Source organism: Chrysochloris asiatica, unplaced genomic scaffold, assembly GCF_000296735.1.
Source record: "Chrysochloris asiatica unplaced genomic scaffold, ChrAsi1.0 scaffold00036, whole genome shotgun sequence".
In the NCBI taxonomy this organism is placed as follows: domain Eukaryota; kingdom Metazoa; phylum Chordata; class Mammalia; order Afrosoricida; family Chrysochloridae; genus Chrysochloris; species Chrysochloris asiatica.
Window position 1 is genome coordinate 6,735,001 of NW_006408554.1, and position 14,230 is coordinate 6,749,230.

The window sequence follows — 14,230 nt, forward strand, 5'->3', positions numbered from 1 at the left end:
GGGGTTATAAAGGCACAAAGTGGCTTACAAGTTTTCAAGAGGGAGTTTAGTTTCAGAGTGTGCAGGGGAAGGTAGAATCCCCACTGAATAGTTTTCATCTTGTCTAGACAGGTCTGGTGAAAAGAGACGGGGATAAGATTCTTATGATTCAATAGTGAGTAATGGTTATCATGACTAATTGTGACTGTCGCAACAGTAAAGGTAGAAGTTCTGTAACAAAAAGGGGGGACTAGTTAATCTTACAGTCCAGGAACAGAGGACCCTAGGGCCATCAAGGGGGAAGAGCATAAGCAGAATGTGGGACCCTATCCAGAGAAGCGGCAACAACAGAAATGGAGGAAGAAATGTGGACGTGGAGAGGTAAAGCAGTTGAGGACTCTAGACTCATGGAAAGAGAAAGACTGTGTGCTGGTGGCCAGGAGGCAGGCTTGAAGAATGTGCCCTTTGGTTGTTTAAATGATTATATATTCCTGAGTGTTTCTGTGTACATGCAAAAAATAAAAACAAAAAAACCAGAGGGACTAGAATCAAATACTATTGAATGATGATGCATGGAGGAGATTGTAATCATTGCAATGAAACAATGAATGTAAAACCGATGTTCTCCCATGTAAATTATCATTCAATTCAAAATAAAAACTTAAAAAAAAAAAAAGCCTCAGGTTGCAATATTAAAGGACTCTGCTGGCAAACTACTGAATGATGCAAGAAGCATCAAAAGAAGATGGAAGAAGCACACAGAGTTGTGTATGATCAAGAACCATGGTATTTTAAATAGCCTCATATGCATGTGAAGGTTGGACAATGAATAAGGAAGACCAAAGAAGAGTTGATGAATTTGAATTTTTGAATTATGCTGTTGGAAAAGAAAATCGAATGTATCATGGATTGCCAGAAGAACAAACAAAACTATCTTGAAAGAATGTGCCTTAGAAGCTAGAGGGGCAAAACTTTGTGTTGTATTTTGGACATGTTATCAACAGGGACCAGTCCTTGGAGAAGAACATCATGCTTGGTAAAATTCAATGGCAGTGGGTTAAGATCTGTTGTATTAGATGTCAGACCCTATGCTCATGCTTAAAAGTTATCTTCAAAGCTGAAAATGAATACAAACGAAAACAGTTAATTAAAATAATGAAACTAGAAATAAACTAACAATTAATCATAGATGTATGAAGCTTTTTATGTATTACTTTTACTTTAAAGGATAATTAAGATCTTATCTGATATAAAATTATATGAATGTATGTCTAAAAGTATTTACATAATACTACTGAATAAGGAAATAGTTAATAACCTGTTGCTTGAGTGTTCTAAAAATTCTTTGAAATGGTCTTAATGTTATAAGTAGTAGAGTAGTTACTTCTCACACCAAAACAAATACTAACTTGTACAAGTTGGTATACTTTCCTTCAGTCTCTAGCCTCTGTTCTCTCTCTTTCAACTTAGTCCAGTAAATTGTCTACATTGAAAGTTTGCTATAAGAAGACGGCATGAGAGCAGCCTTGTTACATCAGATTACATGCCATGCCATGTGAAACTTCCTCTGTCAGCATGACAGATCACTGATTTACGTTACATTGTGAATCAGACCAGGCAGTGTATAATTTAGGGTTCTGGGCTTGATAACTTTAGTACTTTCAGTTGGGTAGAGACAAATGTACTGACATATGGCACCAGATCAGTTTATATAAACCTGCCATATTAAGACTTATCTCAGTGACAAAGAAAAGTGCAAAACGTTTTAACATTTTAAATAAGCTACAAGGTAGTCCCTGGATTATGAATGTTCCACTTTCAAACAGCCAATAGATCTGAACCAATCCTGTAAGGTCTATTAAGTTAAAGATTCTTGTTACACACAAAAGTTTGTGGTAGCAAAGTGCTATTATTATTATTACTACTATATTATCAAGCTGAACTCGTTTTAGTACATGATTAATTTTTATGCATAGAAAGGTACACCATATACTTTATACTAAGCATTTGAATAACTGTCATTAGATACAAACTGCACCTAACTGTTAGGGATTTACCTATAAATTTGACTTACAGACAGACAGGAATGAAACTCATTCATAATCTGAAGATTGCTTGTACTTTATGCTCTGATCACAGGATATAAAAACATGTTTGAGAACAACATGTACTTAGTTATCTAATGCTGCTCTAGCAGAAATACCACAGATGAGTGGCTTTAACAAACAAATTTTATTTTCTCACATTTTGTTCTTGTTGTTGTTGTTAAGTGCTGTTGAGTCGGTACCGGCCCATAGTGACCCTGTTTAGGGTTTCTGAGGAGTGGCTGGTGAGTTCCAACGACATTGCGGTTCAAACTGACCTTTTGGTCCAGTGCATTATCCCATAATGCAATACCAGGACTTTGTTTAGGAGGTTTGAATTTCAGGTGTTGGCTCTGTTGTTGTTAGGTGCCATTGAGTCAGTTCTGATTCATAGTGATCCTATATACAACAGAATGTAAAACGGCCCAGTCCTGTGACATCTTCAGCCCATTGCTGCAGATACTGTTTCAGTCCATCTTGTTGGGGGATCTTCCTCTCTTTCACTGACCCTCTACTTTATCAAGCATGATGTCCTTCTCCAGGGATTGGTTCTTCTTGACAATATGTCCCAAGTATGAGAGACAAAGTCTGATTATACTTGCTTCTGTGAGCATTCTGACTATACGTCTTCCAACACAGATTTGTTTGTTCTTTTGGCAGTCCATGATACTTTTAATAATTTTCTCTAAAGCCATCACTCAAATACATTGAGTGTGTACAGTTTTCCTTATTCACTGTCCAACTTTCACATATATATGAGGCTATTGAAAATAACATGGTTTGAGTCAGGTGCACCTTAGTCTTCAAACTGATATTTTAGCTCTTTAATGATTTACAGAGACCTTTAGCAGAAATTTTGCCCAATGCAGTATGTCATTGAATTTCTTAACTGCTGCCTCTGAGTGAGTGTTGGCTGCGGATACAAGCAAAATGAAGTCTCTGACAACTTTAATCCTTTCTCCACTTATTATGATGTTATTTATTGGTCCAGTTTTAAGGATTTTTGTTTTCTTTACATTGAGGTGCAATCCATACTGAAGGCTATATTCTTGGACCTTCATCAGTAAGTGTTACAATATCTCTTCACTTCCAGCAAGCAAGGTTGTGACATCTGCATATTGCAGGGTGTTAATGATGCCATGTTTTAATCCTCCAATCCTGATACCATGCTCTTCTTCATATTATCTAGCTTCTCAGATTATTTGCTCAGCATACAGATTGAATGGGTCAGCTCTGGGGGAAGGCCCTTGTCTGTTGTGAACTTCTGTTCTTGGGGACTCCTCATGTAGTTTGGCATTTCTCATCCCTTTCCTTGTCTTCCTTGCTTACTTGTTTGTTTTAACTTTTTATTGTGAATTGAGTGAAGGTTAATAGACAAGATCATCAGCTTACTTTCAACCAATCATATGTTTTGTTTCACTTCAGTGATTATAATCCCCTCCCTGCAACAACAGTTATTCTACTTCCACCTTGTGGCTTCTCTTTTACATCTTATTTTTCACGAATGAACAAAGCAAAAATGTTCGATGTATACAGACAAAACACAATATATATATTCTTTTATTTATTTATTATTTCAAAATAGCACCTTTATTATATAAAAATGTAAAAATCCAGCAAAACCAGAAATACAGATATATTTTCCTGGGATTTCACATTTGTTGATTTTTATTCATAATCTCTTTTTCAATACAATTTACAACTCTATTCCCATTCCCAACCTGATTATACAAGGTGCTAAGTGGCAGAAAGGTCTGGAATAAATACGTCCCAAAAAGGGCAAAGCTGTGACGCTAAGTGCATGCAATGAGTCCTATGAGGGTAAGGGGAAAGTGTGTTGGAAATAAAATAGAGTAAGACAAGGTAACTGGAAGGTTTTAGCTTAACTTCGTTCAGTCATCCTTGTCTTTTGCTCCATGTTTAAGGATGTGCGTGAACTCAATGTAATTGAAATTCCCCTTTTTGTCAATAAGTGCTTCTCTGTACAGCTCATCCACTTCCTCCTCCGTAAACCGATCTCCCATGGTAGTCAGCAGCTCCCGCAGGTAATCTTCCTGAATGGTGCCTGCTGCTTCTTCATCAAAGCAAGCAAAAGCATTTCTGATAACATCTTCCGGATCTGTCCCATTTAGCTTCTCCCCAAACTTCGTAAGGAACATGGTGAAATTGATGGGACCTGGGGCCTCATTCATCATGGCATCGAGGTAAGAATCAGTTGGATTCTTCCCAAGAGAAGCAAGCATATCATACAGATCTTTCTTGTCGATGAAGCCATCTCTATTCTGATCAATCATGTTGAAGGCCTCTTTGAACTCCTGAATCTGTGACTGGTCAAACATGGCAAACACATTGGATGTTGTGCGCTGAGGGCGCTTCTTGGTCTTGGTCTTTGCCTTTTTGCTCAACATGGTGGCTGTTTAATTCATCGCCAGACACCAGAACTGGGCTGCCCTGCGCGAGGCGACGAGTCTATATATATTCTTTTAAATGTCCAAATGGCACATTTTGCAAGAGCCTCTTGCCCGTAGGCATACTGCCTTTCTCAGTCCATGGGCCTAGACTCCACAGCAGCTCCATGCCAACGCCTCTGCCACCATCTCTGCTGTCGCCACTTTTCTGGGTAGGATTTCATGTTCTGCTCATGTTCTTCCTTCTTAAAGGTCCTGGGATTGTCTGTTCCTGAAATGAAAGATTAACTATTCCCCCTTTTAGTTACACATCTTCTATACTTACAGTTGTGATCATCACAATTAGTGATGATAACAGTTATTCACAACCGAATCATTAAATCCTATCACCATAATCCCCTTTTACCAGATCCATCTGGAAAAAAGGAAAACTATTCAGTGGGGACTCTACCTTACCTGCCTCATTCTGAAGTTAAGCACACTCATGAAAGCTTGTAAGTTAGCCCCGTCATGCCTTTATAGCCTCCCATTTTTGATAACTAATGTCTAGAACACCAAATGGTTTAAATTTAAGAAAGATGTGTGACAAGGTTGTATTCTTTCCCCATACTTATTCAATCTGTATGCTGAGCAAATAATCTGAGAAGCAGGGTTATATGAAGAAAAAGGTGGCATCAGGATTGGAGGAAGACTCATTAACAACCTGCAATATGCAGATAATACAACCTTGCTTGCTGAAAGTGAAAAGGACTTGAAACATTTACTGATGAAGATCAAGGAACACAGCCTTCGGTATGGATTGCATCTTAACGTAAAGAAAACAAAAATCCTCACCACTGGACCAATAAATAATAACATTCTTATCAATGGAGAAAAGATTGGATCAACTATCAACACTCATGGAAGCAGCAGTCAAGAAATCAAAGGATGTATTGCATTAGGCAAGTCTGTTGCACAAGACCTTTTTAAAGTGTTGAAGAGTAAAGATGTCAGCTTGAGGACTAAGGTGCGCCTGATCCAAGCCATGGTATTTTTTAATAACTTCATATGGATGCGAAAGCTGGACAGTGAATAAGGAAGACTGTAGAAGAATTGATGCCATTGAGTTATGGTGTTGGAGGAGAATATTGAAAGTGCCATGTGCTGCCAAAAGAACCGATAGATCCATTTTGGAAGAAGTGCAGCCAGAGTGCTCCTTGGAGGACAAGATGGGCAAACTTCGTCTCTCATACTTCAGACATATTGTCAGGAGGGACCAGTCTCTGGAGAAGGATATCATGTTTGGTAAGGTAGAGGGTCAGAGAAAAAGAGGAAGACCCCCAAAGAGATGGATTGGCCAAGTGTAAGCATCGATGGACTCAAGCGTGGCAACAGTAGTGAGGTTGGCCCAGGATGGGGCAGTGTTTCACTCTGTTGTGCATAAGGTCGTTATGGGTCAGTACTAACTAAGTGGCACCTAACAACAACAACAATAATCAACCCAGTGCACTGAGGAAACAAATTTGGTTGTTGATATGAAGAATACTGGTTGGAATTTTGAACAACTGCATCCATAAACAAAGGTCCAGTTCATCAAATTGTAGGAATTTACACTTGCTCACAGTATCAAGCATCTTTATCTTCATTTGTTCAAGTTCTGGTCAGCTAGCCACACAAACTAGGTCAAGTGGGTGCTAGCTGCAAGCTTGGGAGTTCACACATGCCTTCCCACACTTCAGATCAGCTGGTCACTTCATTTTCAGCTCTAGCTCCAGAGACTAGGTCAGCATCCATGTGCTCAGGAGTTCAGACATTCTCTCTAAACTTCAGACCATCTAGCCCTTCCTCTTCTATCTCTCATCTCACAGTCAATGGGTGTCAGTGGAACATGGCCAATCACAGCCCATGTCTTCATTGCTGTATTTCCCCCACTTCCACTCACAAGTAGACCAGGGTGGTCACTAGCTAGCAAACTAGACTTCTTGTGGGTTCTTTTTGAGTTTCAGTCTTAGAAGGGGATTTCCCCTGATGTACTTATTTTCCTTGCCTTGAAACCTTCAAATCAAAGAGCTTGCTTGAAATTCCAGCAGCCAAACAGTATGTTTTTTTTCTGCTAGTCTTTCTTTTGGTAAGATTCTTCTGTTCTCTCATCTGTTCTGGGTTGGTCTGCATGTTTTTTCAAGTGGGAATGTTCTACCTCAGAAGGTTCTGGGAGGGGCTCACCTTGCTTATTTGTTTGATCTCTTTTATATCTCAAAACAGAATGCTTCCCTTGCACCCTACAGTAATCCTGTCTCATGAAGACACAAAATACAACCTAATCCAAATGTAATTATAACCACAAAACCCCACTATGACTCAGAATTAACTTTTTTTGTTTATTTGTTTGAAGGGTTATTGTTGTTGTTAGGTGACATCAAGTTGGTACTGACTCATAGTGACCCCATGCACAACAGAACGAAATACTGCCCGATCCTGGGCCAACCTCACTACTGTTGCCATGCTTGAGTCCATCAATGCTGACACACTTGGTCAATCCATCTCATTAGGGGTCTTCCTCTTTTTTTCTGACCCTTTACCTTACCTTACCAAACATGATATCCTTTTCCAACAACTGGTCCCTCCTGACAATATGTCTGAAGTATGAGAAATGAAGTTTGCCCATCTTTTCTTCCAAGGAGCACTCTGGCTGCACTTCTTCCAAAGCGGATCATTGGTTCTTGGTAGTTTTCTTTTATTAACGAACCAGAGAAAACAGCACAAACTGACCAAGAAAGGCCAAAGAAGATAGATAGGGTTTCAGTCTGCCTGATTTCCCCACGCATACTGGAATACACCCTCCCACTGAGGGAAGGTCAGTCTTGCATAGGGGCACAGTGCTTTTCTGCTTTTGTGTTATGAGTGGGAAACTCTCCCCCACTCCTCTCATACCCCACTGGAGAGTTTCCCTCACAGGCATAAACCAGCACATTTAAGATCTATAAACAGGACTCTTGATAAACATTATCCCACTTTGCAACTTTTTCACATCTCTGAAAGATTCTTTTTTTTTTATTTAATTGAAATAGAACATATAGAGACAGATAATAAACCCAGCCCATTAGATACTATTGTTCTTTTCTTCTCTGCTGCTTAATAGAATAGATCCAGGTTTATTCCTCTCACACTCAGGAAATAAGACCTCTGATATTAAGAATTTTCAATAGTATGAACATACATTTTCTGATCTGATCCTCATAACTGCCCTGTGAGGTAAGCAGGGCAGACATTCTGATTATAGGATCCATAGGACAGGGTCATAACTGGTGGAGGGTTCTGGTCCAGAACCCCTTCCACTCCATATGACGGACTGGTGAACTGACTTCACTGTAATGAGAAGAGAGGCCTTGCTGCTTAGAATAGATTAGTTATCCTTTGAGCTTGCACATAAAGGGGATTTTAAGTTCAGGGAGGTCAGGGGATATAGGCACCTAAGCTCAGTTAAGCATCAGAGGGATGAGTAGGATAACTTAACCACTGTTGAGCTTATTCTGAGTCATAGTGACACTATATGACACATTAAAATGATCCCCCTGTGGTTTTCACTGTTAGAATGTTTATGGAAGCATACTGACACATCTTTCTCTCACAGTGTGGCTGATGGGTCTGAACCATGGATCTTTCAGTTAGCAGCTGAGCTCTTAATCACTGCAGCACCAGGGCTCTTTAACCATAGGGATGTTGTTGTTGTTGTCAGGTGCCATCAAGTCGGAACCGACTCATAGCGACCCCATGCACAGCAGAACAAAAAAATGTCCGATCCTGGGCCAACCTCACTACTGCTGCCACACTTGACGCCATCAATGATGCTACCTGGCCGATCCATCTCATTGGGGGTCTTCCTCTTTTTCTCTGACCCTCCATCTTACCCAGCATGACATCCTTCTCCAGCAACTGGTCCCTCCTGACAATATGTCCAAAGCATGAGAGACGAAGCTTAGCCATCCTGGCCTCCAAGGAGCACTCTGGCTGCACTTCTTCCAAAACAGATCTATTGGTTCTTTTGGCAGTCCATGGCACTTTTAGTATTCTCCTCCATCACCACAATTCAAAGGCACCAATTCTTCTACGGTCTTCCTTATTCACTGTCCAGCTTTCACATCCATATGAGGTTATTGAAAATACTATGGCTTGGGTCAGGTGCACCTTAGTCCTCAAGGTGATATCTTTGCTCTTCAATACTTTAAAAACCATAGGGATAGGAGTTAGGATTTACAATAAAGTCATGTGCTGCATAACATACTTTTGGGCAACATCTTACTGCATATGTGCTCATGGCCTATATGATTATAATGGAGTTCAGAAATCTGGATCAGAGAAATAGGCATTGTGAACTCAACAGCTTCCCACACTTGACATGGATATGTCTCTTTTATACACAGTGATTGCATTGCCAGGCAGATAATGTTAAGTTATTGCTATTGTTTAGTGCTGTGGAGTTGGTTCCCATTCAAAGTGACCATGCATAGGGTTGTAAGGAGTGACTGGTGGGTTTGAACGCCCAGACCTTGAGGTTAGCAGTCCAGTGCTTATCCTACAGCACCACACCAGGACTCCATACAATGTTATAGTAAACTCTTTAATTTTCTTTTGAAATTATGATGGTGAAGCATATCATGGCTCTAAAACTCAACAAAGCCAGTGGCAGTAATAGCAGCAACAACTAGGATGTGAAACAAAAGATAATAAACAACACAAAGGTGGGAAAATCAGTGAACACTATTTCTCATGATTTGGGCATGCCACACTCAACCATTACAATGGTCTTAAAAACAAAGAAAATAAAGTCTCCGACCTATTAAATAATCAATCCTACGGAAATTCACAAGGCTAATGAAAATGCAAGACAGACCTATAGTAGACGGGCACATTTCTAATTTTTAATGATGTGACGTGAGAACCAAACACAAATGGAATCCCTGTCAAACCACTAGTGATCACTTCTTAGGCACAAAACTTGTTTAAGATGCTTAAAGAAAAAGTCGGACCATAACGGTATGGTGTTCATACAATGTCCTATTTCACAGAACATATCTTGAGTGTTATGTCATGTATGACTGCATATTTTGGGGAACATAATTCAATCCATAACACGTACAAATAAAAAATAGTGGATAAGTTGGTATCATTCTCATTTTAGTGGATAAAAATATGATAGTCCCCCCCTCATAGTGTTCTAAAGAACACTTGGTTTTATTTTAATAATAATTTTTTTAAAAGGAAAATATATTAACATATCTTGAGATCTTTAATTCCAGTTGTCAATAGTACGGGGAGACAGGAACTTAGTTTAGTAGTTTGCCTGAAGCAAGGAAGCATATCACTATTCTGTAGGGAAAACTGCTCACCTACCTGTATTTCCTGTGTGGCAACCCAACATGTGCCATGTTGAACTAATTTGCTAAAAAACAAAGTCTAAAGTAAAAGCTATCACTTCATGTCAGTTACTGATTGTGGGAAACTACTGTGATTGTTTTTTGCATGAATTGCAGTCTAATATAAGACTATGTTTGATACTGACATTTAATCACTTTGAATTTTATGCGTTCAAAACCTTAACATTTTCAGATTTGCAATTTGAATTTCTATTATTGCCTTACACCAAAGCACATTTGTGTGGATCAAGCTAAGTGACATGCACATCACTTCACCTTATGAGATTATAAAGGCATAATTTTAAGATGTTTTGCTACAGTGTTCATTTCTTCCATCCATATTTGAAGCCTGGTAAGAAGTGTTTATAGATAGGAGCTAGGGGTAAGGTTGGTTTGAACCACAAGGTCCGTGCTTCAAGCTCACCAGTAGCTCCTTAAAACCTTATACAAGGTCGCTATGAGTTAGAATCAACTTGAAGGCACTTAACAACACATAACAGGGTTGAGGGTGAGCAATAGCTTCTAAGATTTTCCTACTAATGAAATGTTCCATCTGCAGAGGGGATTGAGGGAAGGTGGTAATACCTACGTGGCTATCTCAGAAGGTCACCAGCCTTTCAGTTAAGATTGGATATGTCTGGTATGGCACTGTAGGAAAGCACTGGACTGCTAACTGTAAGGTCGGCTCCTCGGAAACCCTATACAGGATTGCTATGAGTTGGAACTGACTTGATGGCACTTAACAGCAAACCAACATGCCCATGAGAAAGTAGGGATACTATGACTGTTTTCAACTTGTGCATCTTTTTCGACTTCTCTTCTTCTTGCCTTGAATTCTTCTTTTTTAAATTTTAAATCCATGCTTCTTTCTAGAGCTAAAATCACTTGATACACATGTGAGGCAATTTCTGCCAGATTTGTGACTGTTGTAAAATTATCCCTAACAATCTCATTTGATATCACAAGTCTTTCTTATGTAAGGAAAGACGGATTTATCAAATGTGAACAACAGGAAATACAAAGCAATCATGATTAATCATAAAGGGTGAGTATAAAAATTAATAAATGTGCAGTTTTAAAATTTAATTACCAAACTGACTAACAAAAGAATTAAAGATCAAAATCATGAATGTATCAGCAAAAAATGATGCAAATATTAAAAAACAATTTATGATGTTAATGGATTTTTTTTTTTGTTAAAAACTCTTTTGTAAAAATTGATGACAGGAAGTCACGGCTATGAATTGTAATAGGAAGAAAGTTAAACAATACATAGAAAACTATGCTTGCCTTAGCTAAGCTTTCCTAAATTTCCAATTTACCTCACAAATAAGATGAGGTAAATAGACAAACCACCTGCCCTTTATAAAAATGGCATAAAATCACAATCACTTGACTTATTCCGCTAATGTTTACAATAGCACTACTTTACAAAATAGCTTTAAGGCCTACATGGCATACAATAAACTGCACATCACCAGAGTGGAGTGTACAAATGGATCCTTAGAATAATCAGTCGTTTGAGATCAAAAGGGCAGCATTCACCCAATGTTAAAGCTCAGAAGGCTTAAGGAAAGAATGAGAAATGGAAACAGGAAGCACAAGGAGGAAATGGGGTAAATGATGTTACATTATGAAGTTGACATGAAACAAAATGTGCATGAATTGTTGAAAGGAAAACTGATTTGTTCTGAAAACCATCACTCAATTTACAATATAAAATTTAAATTAAGTGTACAAATGGATACTCTTTGACATTTGTATATAGCCTTGATAACATTACATATATACATATATAATTTTCACTGCTTTTTTTTCTCTAGAGAACCCAGCCTAAGACACCACTGTAAACTGACGTTAAAATTTTGGAGTTAATATTATACATCTGAATTATAGATTTTTTTTAAAAAGTTAGGTTTCAACCTATAATTGCAAAAACGGTGTGGAGGATGACACTGGTCTCCTCATCTGTGCTCAGCATATTAAGAGCCATGTGACTTGCAGGGAGTTACTGATCACCCAGTATTCATATCCACTATTACTTCATTATGAATACAGAAGTATTTTTATCTTTGTTATTGAAGCAAATTCCCTGTGGTGCTGTGGTGAGCCACAAAGTAGGTGGTTCAAACCCACTAGTCACACTCTAAACAGGGTCACTATGAGTAGGAACCGACTTGACGGCACTTAACAACAACAATTTACAGGCTACAATAACTTTGTTCATTAAGTTAGCTGAATTTTACAAAAGACATATATTTATTCATAAATAACATGATCAATGGAGAAAAGATTGAAGTTGTCATTGGCTTCATTTTGCTTGGATCCACAATCAACACTCATGGAAGCAGCATTCAAGAAGCAAAACAACATATTACATTAGGCAAATCTGTTGCACAAAGACCTCTTTAAAGTGTCAAAAATCAGAGATCAATTTGAGAATTAAGGTGCACCTGACCTAAGTCAGTTGCCTCAGTTGCCTGTGAAAGTTGGACAATCAATAAGGAAGACCATAGAAAAATTGATTCATTTGAATTTTGGTGTTGGATAAGAATATTGAAAGTACCATGGAATGCCAGAAGAACAAACAGCTCTGTGCTGAAAGAAGTACAGCCAGAGTGCTCCTTAGAAGCCAGGAGAGTGAGAATTCTTACATACCTTGGACATATTATCAGGAGGGGCCAGTCCCTGGAGAAGGACATCATGCTAGATACAGTGGAGGGTCAGCAAAAAAGAGGAAAACCCCTTAAAAGATGGACTGATACAGTGACAGAGGCAGTGGGCTTAAATGTGACAACAATTGAGAGGTTGGCACAGGACCGGGCAGTGTTTCATTCTGTTGTGTATAAGGTTGGTTTGAACCAAAAGTGACTCAATGGCACCTAACAATAGCAACAATGGTTTCCTTAATCACATTCATTTAATCATTCATTCTATAAATGTTTATTTAGCACCTAACATGTGCTGTGGGGTATGGACTGGACCACAAGGTCAGTTCAAGCCGCAAGATCAGCAGTTCAAGCTCACCAGCCCCTCCTTGGAACCCTTATACAGGGTTGCTATGAGTCGGAATCAACTTGATGGCACTTGATAACAGCAACAAGTACCATATTCACTATAAATTCTATTTGAATAGAGGAGATGCCTGCTAAACTCAGAACAGTGCTGAAATCATGCCTTACACAGATTGTTGTTGTTGTTAGGTGCCATCGAGTCGATACCGACTTATGCACAGCAGAACAAAACACTGTCTGATCCTGGGCCAACCTCACTACTGTTGCCACGCTTGAGTCCATCGATGCTTACACTTGGCCAATTCATCTCTTTGGGGGACTTCCTCTTTATCTCTGACTCTCCACCTTACCAAAAAATGATATCCTTCTCCAGTGACTGGTCCCTTCTGACGATATGTCCGAAGTATGAGAGACAAAGTTTGGCCATCCTGGCCTTCAAGGAGCACTCTGGCTGCACTTCTTCCAAAATGGATCTATTGGTTCTTCTGGCAGCCCATGGCACTTTCAATATTTTCCTCCAACACCATAACTCAAAAGCATCAATTCTTTTACGGTCTTCCTTATTCACTGTCCAGCTTTCGTATGCATATGAGGTGATTGAAAATACCATGACTTGGGTCAGGCGCACCTTAGTCCTCAAGCTGACATCTTTGCTCGTTAACACTTTAAACAGGTCTTAATAAATGGAAAGGAACACCCAATACCCTTTATGATAATTCCAGGCATTATCTCTTATACTCCATGCTAAAAAGTTGTTAATAACTGCTTCTTAGTTATGAATGTGACAATTCTGTTAAGAATTAATAGCAATGGCAAAAGGCATTAAAAAAAAGAACAACCCTGCTTTTGTTAAGACTTAGAAATCTTAGATGAAAAGTACAGACAATCCTCTGGTCTTAATTTCAAAAGTTTACTTTTTCATTGATTGCTTGTAAGGCTGACATACTTTTTATGGAAGCAATGGGTTTACATTCTTAGAGTTACCATCCTAAAACCTATTGTTTCAGAAATAGTATAGTGTTTGCAATAGAACTTAACCATCATGCGGGTGTTTCTGTGGAAAAGTGTAACTTACTCGGCCGTATTTCCACAGAGACTCTGTGAGGCATATATAGATTTGAATACTTGTAGAAAACACTCAAATTCACTTGTTTTTGGTAACTTTTCATGGGGATGGCAGCAAATTTCCAGAGCAAGAGAAAAGAAAAAAGAAAAAAAAACTTTGTGAGGGGTTGGCCTCAGATATGAGGGAATGAGTTGACAGATGGAGATACTATAAAAGAAACTGTTATTAGAAGTAGTGAAGGAACACGTGGCAGTTAACAATAATGAGGGGGAAGGGAAGGGGTGGG

General features: G+C 38.8%; 1 protein-coding gene across 2 annotated transcripts; it reads right to left on the minus strand.

Moving 5' to 3' along the window:
* Positions 1-3,955: 3,955 nt before the first annotated feature.
* LOC102824943 (myosin regulatory light chain 12B-like) lies at positions 3,956-4,498 on the minus strand. Of its 2 annotated transcripts, XM_006860032.1 has the most exons (2): positions 4,262-4,471; positions 3,956-4,117 (listed from the first exon to the last, which is right to left on the minus strand). In XM_006860032.1, the coding sequence occupies exons 1-2, from the start codon at positions 4,469-4,471 to the stop codon at positions 3,956-3,958; spliced, it is 372 nt and encodes a 123-aa protein (XP_006860094.1). The 2 variants fall into 2 exon arrangements, with proteins under 2 accessions (XP_006860094.1, XP_006860093.1); XM_006860031.1 differs by having other exon boundaries at positions 3,956-4,498.
* Positions 4,499-14,230: the final 9,732 nt, after the last annotated feature.

Excerpts from the sequence above, each read along its gene's own strand:
- LOC102824943 (XM_006860031.1), bottom strand. The coding sequence starts at position 4,471 with ATGTTGAGCAAAAAGGCAAAGACCAAGACCAAGAAGCGCCCTCAGCGC.